Genomic DNA, 8,570 nt, shown 5'->3' with positions numbered 1-8,570 from the left:
GAAACCCACACGCGCTCTCTGACGCAACTGCCCATTTTAGGAAACATGCGTCAATGGACCGAAGCAAGTCAGACAAGCAGTGAACTCCGCAGCAGGCACTGACGTCCGTAACAAAAAATACATCTCAGTAGACATATTTTTTTTTTTTTTTGCTACGTTTACTGTATCCCGGATTTTCGATTATGTCTCCAGTGTCCGCTGGGTGAAGGATGCTCGCAGCGGATCTTGCTTTTTCACTGCCTTATCCAGAAACGACCCCTCCCTGGCTGAAGTTGCAACGCCCATGCGTGACGTAGGCTGTTTCGTTGGTGTTGAAAAGCCGTTGCATTTCTTCATAGTGCCATTGAAGTGAGTCATCTCTAGGAAGTGTGGTGAAAAGGAAAAGAAAAAAGTTAGAACTGTTCCGTGAACAGCAGAGAGCTCAGATTAGTGTAGTAGGCAAGGCTACGGAAAATATTCAGAAGGTTAGAAAGGCAATAGGCTTTAAAGCGAATGGTAAACGGCGTGAGTCACTCTTTTAACTACAGGTTCACTTGTCTCTGCTGGACTTGACTGCTGAAGGTGTGCTACTGACTTTAAGTTGGAGTTTGCGCACCTGAAAGGATATTTAATAGACTATTGTAGGTCTACCTGCGGCTCTTAAGATCACAAGAAGAGATAGACTTTACAAGCAGGGCTAATACACAAGAAAAAAAAACTTGCAATATCTATAAGATGTTTTAGGTTAGTTTAGAGGAGCATAATTGCACTTTGTTTTGCCAACTCTTCTCTGGATATCCCAAATTTACGTCTCGAGTCAGAGGATTTTTTTTTCTATCGGTGCCTTATTACTGCGGGGATTTTAAGAGGTATCAGAACTCAAACAGTCTACTGAAATCTTCCTCTTTCCTGGATCATGTACCAGGACTACTCCGTGAACTACGACACCTCGTCCCGCGGCAGCAGCACCTCTCCGGCCCAGCCAGAGTCCTTCACGAGCGGCAGCAGCACGATCGGAAGTCCGATCTCTACCTCAAGCTACCAGGTAACACGAGCAAACAACAAGCTGTTGCACACCGATATGCGCTGAGTGGCAACATATCATTAAAACGTGTATTTTTTTCAAATGTACTGCGACTTAGGGTTGCATGTTGATTTGTTTTACCATCATAACGCGCTGTCACACACAACCGACTTTAATCAGGAATTCTCATGGTCGCCTGTGAGGAGAAAAAAAAAAAACAAAACAAAAAACACACACATACAAATAAACCTGATGACACAAATTGCATCGGTGACTCGACAGATGCAAGACTCGGTCTATGCACAAGTATTTCGGAATCACGGCATCTGCATTCTGTCATAGTGTGTTTAAAACCAGCCCGATGATTTACCAGGATAAAATGGCAAAAGTACGCACCAACCTGTGCGCGCGCTATCTGGCGAACACACGCGATAAATGAAAGAAAGAACCCATTTTTCCCACGTTGTTGTTTTTTTAAAATGTAAAACCCGTATTTGTCTTTTTTTCCCCCCACACATGCAGCTAATATTGACTTGTAATGTGTAATGTGCGCCGCGCGGTGCACGGAGAATGCGGCACACTGGGAATAGATTTGAGTCTGTGATTTCCAGATGTCAAATTCAGATGTGCTATATATCACCTGCCCTTCTTGTGATTAAAATTGTAATGTTTTTGTATTCCTTGCGCCTTTGGCGTCGTGCTTAAGATTCACTTTACGGTCATACATTTTTTCGGACGATCAATCCGGTTTGAGCCTATAGATTCTGTACCTTAAGCAATTTACACTTTGCGCTTCTTGGCAATGAACCTCCTGTACTGGCCGCAACAGGCACCTACTTGCCTGAAATGCTGATACCAAGTATTACGCGGTTTAAGCATTTCTCCTGACCCTGCAGTTAGGACAGACGTCAAAATATAATTTTTATTTTTCTTCTTTTTTTTTCTTTATTTATTTTTGCTGCGGGATGTGATTCAAAGTCAACGTTACCAGATATTTTCTTTTCATTGGAGTGTAGGCTGTTACAAATAAATGGTCATGGAGTCAGTCTAATTTGATCAGACGGCTCTCGGGCTGCACATGGCACATTTCCTTTAGCGGGAAGCGCGCTCAGACCGGGAGCGCACAGTAATCAAACGTCTGTATTTCCTTACCGAGGAAATGGCAATAATCAAGTTGCTTAGCCCAGAGAGATTGCTACAGCACCGAACCCTGCAGTCCATCTAGTCGTTTCCATCGGAGGTTCGTCTTTTATACTGTCAGAATGACATATGCTCTAGGTGTGCCAGTTTAATGCTTCGAGGACGCCGTACCCGTGTATTAAAACATACTAGGATATAAATCCGGGAATAGTCTTGTCGTTTGCCCACACCCTATTCTTGTGTGTAGTGCACTTCTTGGGAAGAGCGTCGTCAAACTCAACATTACGGTAAACGACTTTTGGCCCGTATCTATCATTGCTCTCCTTCCCTGTAATCACACACTGGCTGCCTGTTTCCCATTACAGCGGGCTGGAACTTGATCTCTTTAGTAGGCTGCGTTTATTGAGGCATATGAAAACAAGACGTTTCTTTGGTTTTCATTAGACCAGTAGATTTATTTTATTTATTTATTTATTTATTATTATTTTTTTTAGTGTAATGACTTCACTGACTGTGTAGTCTATGCCATTCGCACTTCCCTGCATATTGTTTATGAGTACCTTGTCTTTCTTTAATGGACATTCTAACCATCCCCTTTTTTAAAGTTGCCAGAGAATTCACTCACATAATTCTGGAGAACGCGCTTGGCTTGCTACAGCTGGCCGCTTCCCCTATTACTGGAACTGACCGCGTTTCACATGTGCTTAACAAATCCCATACACAATGACTCACCAGATAAACAAAGTTCCAATAGACTGCCGGGATATCCGACGGAATGTCGGGAATAACGGGGATATGGGGACGTGCGTAAATTACGCACACAAGCAGGCAGCCCTCCTGTGTGCGGATGCCAGAAACATGATGCAACACTGATCAAACATCAGTTCTCCTGTGATTTTTATGACGACCGTACATAATAATAATGCTCGGAGATAGTTTTGAAGTTAGTTTTGGTTCAAAACCAACACTCAAACATCTTCCATCACAACAGAGGTGCAATCACAAAACTATATCTATCTGTTATGAGTTTTTATGTTCTGAAAAGAAGCTTTTCTTCAAAAACGTATCTTGTGCACAAATAAATAGGTTATTCCATCAAATAACCCTTTACACTTTAATTGCATGTAGAAAGTGCAGATTATGTCTCCAGTGTAGGCCTGAAACGATTCAGCTGTGCTGCGTTTTGTCTCTTGCTACAGTAAAATAAGATGCTTTGGACACCTTGGGCTTTCCCATATGAATCACAGTATGTGTCACTGTTCCACTTCAGGGGTTACATACTCAGTGTTTTTATCAATGTGGATTGAATCATTACTATAAGCTTGAAATGTGGAAAATGTGTAAATTTGATAATGGTGGGTGGTGGTGTTGTGTACATCTCTATGATTGTGTTGTCAGCAAAACAGATAGAAACTAAGATGCACTTACAACTTTAAGATGCGTCTATTCCCGCCACATCCCACCTCATTTTTCCAGAATGTTTTTGTTTTTACTTCACGGATCCACTCTCACCACCTTTTTCCCTCGTTCCTTATCTTTCCAGAAGTACAGGGTTGACATGCCTGGCTCCAACAGTGCCTTTATCCCTACAATCAATGCAATCACGACCAGCCAAGACCTGCAGTGGATGGTGCAGCCCACCGTCATCACCTCCATGTCCAACCCTTACTCCCGCTCCCACCCGTACGGCCATCACCTGACCAATGGCCCAGGGCTGCTGGGACACAACACACTGGCTCGTCCCGGGGTCATTCGCTCCATCGGGGATGCCAGGGGCCGACGCAAGAGAGACGAACAGGTGAGGGGCCTGGGATGACAATGTGGGACTTACAAAAGTTTAAGGCTTCATCAGATCATTATTAAACAAGTTTGAATGATGACGAAACTCATTGTTTATTTTATTATTCCAATAAAATCTTTGTATTATTCCCTTGCTCACAGCCAGCTGGTAGCACTCAGCTTTTATTTCTACTCTTTGTTCAATGACTGTGTGTCTGTCAAACAGCTTATTTTACCTGCCGTGTTCCTTCTGTTCTTGCTTTTAGCTCACCCCGGAGGAAGAGGAGAAACGGAGGGTGAGACGTGAAAGGAATAAGTTGGCCGCGGCCAAATGCCGCAATCGCAGGCGGGAGCTCACCGAGATGCTGCAAGGGGTGAGTAGAGAACGAGAGCCAGAAGATCAGAATCTTCTGCTGGGGTTTTCTTTAATCGCACAAAGCGATCACAAATGTGCTAGAACATCCTTTTCCTATAATGCGGCCACCAGCCTTTAGATAATAAACACCCCTCTTTTTTTTTTTGGCAAACTTTTTCCTTAAGTGTTTATCATTTTGAAGAAAACCCCAAAAGGCAGCAATAAACGATTTCCCCCCAAAGAATACTGAGTAAGAATAAAAAAGCCACCTATGTTCAGGAGTGTGGCAACAGTGCCGATTTCTGATGAGCGATTGAACTCCACACCTAAATGTACAACCCTGCATTACTGGTTTGACTCTTGCTGTGTCTCTGAGTGCAAGGTCTGAGTGAAAAGATGACAGGCGGTGAAAAGCTTTTTGTCTCGGGCAGCTGTAGACAGAGGTAGGGCTGTCTCGCGGCTCTCCCTGGCAGACAGTAACGGCATCTAAATGGACTAATTAGTCGAATTACAGTGAGGTTGAGCTTGTCAGACCTTAAATACCCCCAAAGAATGGAATGTGCTGTAGGCAGCTGTCTCCATGAATGCAGGACATTTTGTAAAAGGGGCAAATTGCTTGTCTCACAATCTCACATAGAGACACGCTGCATATACACACACATAGAGGGGCATACACACTGCATAGCTAATACTTTAAAAGGGGAAAAACTCCTCTTCCTTCACACATGTTTTTGTTTTAAAACCCAAATAAGGAAGTGCTCCTTTCCAGGGAAATGAACTGGTAATATTTGTACTGCATCTTCCCTGACTGACTGATATCGCTTATTTAGGAGTCTTACGCGGCACCTCCCTTGGCTCCTACTTCCTCATACCTTTGCCCAGGAGTCAAAGTTCTCAGACAGCATGTCAGCTTAACTGCCCAGTGTCTGCGACAGACAAATGGCTTTCATGGGCTCTGTCCTTTCCTTTTATGTGACACATTAATGACACGCCGTTGGTGCAGATCTCATAACTCAGAGACGCAGACAATACACAGTCATTACCTGACACTCAAGTTTAAACAGAAGGCTTTGAGATTATGCGTTGTTAGTCCAAATGGCGCATGACAAATTCCTGCTTGTAATGCGTTGACTTCAAGAAACTGAACGCAAACAAGCAGTGCCCTCTTTTGGCACTTTGGAGAATCACTCAGGCAATCTGGCTACTGTACTATTGAAGCATTATGAAGACTTGTTTAGGAGGAGGATAATTTTGTCAAAAAAAATAAAAAATAAATAAAATGGCCCCGCAGCATGTTTTTGGAATCTAATGAGTTTAGAAGCATTGGGTGGTGGCAAAGAAAACTGCAACATCCCTTGCGAATTTCTGACTGGACACTTGTTACCCCACTCATTTTTTGGTATCTGTACATTGTCACTGTCAAATAAAGGTTAAAAAAAAATACTAAACCTATTTTTTTTTCTCTTTAACAGGAGACAGAGAAGCTGGAGGAGGAGAAAGCAGACCTGCAGAAGGAGATCGAGAACCTGCAGAAGGAGAAAGACAAGCTGGAGTTCATGCTGGTTGCTCACAACCCCGTGTGCAAGCTGCCCCACGAGGAGCGCCACCAGCCATCGGCGCACCAGCAGCAGCAGCAGCAGCAGCAGCAGCAGCAGTGCAACCCGCTCCCACTGACCATGCGCTCCAGCATGGGCACGCGGGCTCAGATGAACCACGTCGTGGTGAAGCAAGAGCCGCAGGAAGGCGACGATGTGGGCAAGCCTCAGCGCTCCGTCATCAAGCCCATTTGCCTGGGCGGCAGCGGTGTGAGTGGTGGGATGTACTGCCCAGATGGAGACAGCCTGAATACGCCAGTGGTGGCGACGTCCACCCCGGCTGCCACACCAAACGCTCCAAGCCTCATATTCACCTACCCAAACATACTGGAGCCCGAGAGCCCCTCGCCCTCTTCTGAGTCTTGCTCCAAGGCCCACCGGCGCAGCAGCAGCAGCGGCGACCAGTCCTCAGACTCCCTCAACTCACCCACCCTCTTGGCCCTCTGAATGAACTCTCGGCTCGGCTCGGCGGCAGCTGAGAAACGAACACTGTGGTTGAAAGCTGACGCATGGATGGACCGCGCGCCCTCCCCTCACCTCCTCCTCCAGTGTCTGTAAAGGCCCAAGAGCACATTCAAGAGTCCAGACCAAGCTGACCATGTGAGCCGTTTCCCCCGTCTAGAGGGAGACCCACAAGGGCTACGCCGTGTGTTTCTTCTCGTTCTGCTTCAGTGTAAAATTTTCTAATTGTCAAAGTATGTGCATCAACCCTAAAAAGAATCACCCCTCCGCCATTTCAGTCTCGACTTGTTTACTGGGCAGACAGTTCTGAAGACAGACATGCATAAACGTGGCAAATGTGAGTTGATGTGACTATGACCAGAGAGCGCGTTCTTAATATGTATTTTTTGAAAATGTTTAAAAAGCCATGTGGCCAACACTTGCACTCTGCCAAGACGAATCAATAAGTCAATCACTAAACGAGGTCAGCACTCTACTGGAATTTGAGGAGAGAAAGAGACAATGAGCAAGGACTTCCTCTCATCTTTTATTTTCCATTTAGACTTGTCCTTTCGTAACTTGGAGCTTGATTCAGGATAGCTTCTAAGAGTGTGTACACATTTCCAATGTTATTTCCATTGTGTTTATGGCCTGTGTGGATTAAATTTTACAAAGTATTTCTGTTGACACAGCCCTCTCCTTTAATCTGCCTGTAGAAAAAGCGACCGGGTCACCCGCAGTGTGACCTAAGCACTCCTCAGTGTTGCAAGGGATACGAGCCAACTTTCAATCAATGACTAGTTCCTCAATACTCTATACTTTCTATTTTGCCATAGTGGCTTGACTTTACAGTAGTATTGGTGTGCTTTTCCTCAGTGATTCTGTACCTGAACTTTACAACCTGTTTTTTGACAAAGTGTATGTGATTTACATTGATGTCAGGGATATCTCTCATGTGTAGTAGAACCCCATTGTGAAGAGCGTTGCAGTGCTGCTGGCTGTCGAATGGTCTAGCCAAAGTGTTGCAGTGGTGGTACTATATGTGAAGTATGGGAAGGGGGTGATAAACGCCATCGCCTCGTTGTGTCACGTCAGGAGAGGTTTGTCTTTTTGCTCAGACATTTCAAGAAGTTTGAACAAAACCCTCCTCCTCCTGCTGGATTCTGTACTTTGTTTCGTACATCCTCTAAACAAAGGTCTTACCTTTTTCAACACTGCCTCTCGGGGAGGGGAGGGAAGGCGGGGGGCAGGTCAGGTTTCAAAAAGCCAAAAAGGTTTGTATGACACATGTAATCCTGTAATTCGTCCGTCTCTGTCTAAAAGGAGGGATTTTGCTCAAATTTGAAAAACGCCACTGTGGTCTAGACAGTCGCCAGCTGCCAATGATGTCAACCGTGTTTATACTGTGTTTGTAAATCTGTCACTTTTAGTAAAGAAATGTGTAATTCAACTCAGATGCGCTGACTTATGGGTGTATGAACACATGGCAACTTCAAGGTACTCGGTTAGAATTTTACTGGCTTGGAAAAAAAAAAAAGGGCCAGACACAGTTCACTTTCTAACAGTAAGGAAGGGATAGGAAGACTCTCTCTACAGCTGGCCTGACATGAAAGAGTGGACACCTTGAGTTCTATGAAGAACTTTCTGTCATTATTTTTACATGTTAAAGGGATGAGGGTTTTAAATACCATGCACTGAGAAAGACAGAACAGCGATATCTGAGACTTTTTTTTTTTTTTTGGTTTTGTTTACTTCAGACATTCCTAATGAATATAATGTCAGGGGTTAAAGGAGGGTGCAGTCTTTGCTGGAACCCTTTTTGTTAACGCAGGAATATAAAGTGGGGTTGGAAGACTTTTGTTGCGCTGGATGCAGAAAACAGACTTTACAATCCGGGCTGCTGCTACCGTTTGGAAAGAACATGTCGGCTCTTTACCTTTCCACGGTTGAGTTTGACGTCACTGGTTGTTTATATCATGGAAACTGACGGGATCTTCAATCCTGTATGACAGCACAAGGAGGCGAAACGATAACCAAAAACATATCCGTTTGTTGAAATATCCTGGAACCCCTCGACACACATAGGAAAGCCATTGACTGTAGATCTACTGTCTGTCGCCTGTTTTCAACTACTATTACTTATTTTCAAAATGCTTTAACTGTTCAAAATGATTCAAAATGACTAAAAACAGCAATATGTATAGCAGTGTTTGTTAATTTAAAAGAATAATAATAAAAAATCATTTTCAACTTGGAA

The 8,570-nt window shown here is 44.2% G+C and overlaps 1 protein-coding gene across 1 annotated transcript; it reads left to right on the top strand.

The window, feature by feature from the left end:
• The first annotated feature begins 333 nt into the window (after positions 1–333).
• Positions 334–8,570, top strand: fosl2 (FOS like 2, AP-1 transcription factor subunit). The gene is made up of 4 exons (XM_047610892.1): positions 334–1,024; positions 3,687–3,941; positions 4,189–4,296; positions 5,750–8,570. The coding sequence occupies exons 1-4, from the start codon at positions 896–898 to the stop codon at positions 6,317–6,319; spliced, it is 1,062 nt and encodes a 353-aa protein (XP_047466848.1). The 5' UTR covers positions 334–895; the 3' UTR covers positions 6,320–8,570.

Source organism: Mugil cephalus, chromosome 17, assembly GCF_022458985.1.
Source record: "Mugil cephalus isolate CIBA_MC_2020 chromosome 17, CIBA_Mcephalus_1.1, whole genome shotgun sequence".
Taxonomy (NCBI): Eukaryota; Metazoa; Chordata; class Actinopteri; order Mugiliformes; family Mugilidae; genus Mugil; species Mugil cephalus.
The sequence above is the reverse complement of the archived record's forward strand: the minus strand, read 5'-3'. Positions and strand labels throughout refer to the sequence as shown.

Coding starts and splice junctions, on each gene's coding strand:
- fosl2 (XM_047610892.1), top strand. CDS start 896: ATGTACCAGGACTACTCCGTGAACTACGACACCTCGTCCCGCGGCAGC. Junction 1,025..3,686: donor TCTCTACCTCAAGCTACCAG/GTAACACGAGCA, acceptor TTATCTTTCCAG/AAGTACAGGGTTGACATGCC. Junction 4,297..5,749: donor TCACCGAGATGCTGCAAGGG/GTGAGTAGAGAA, acceptor TCTCTTTAACAG/GAGACAGAGAAGCTGGAGGA.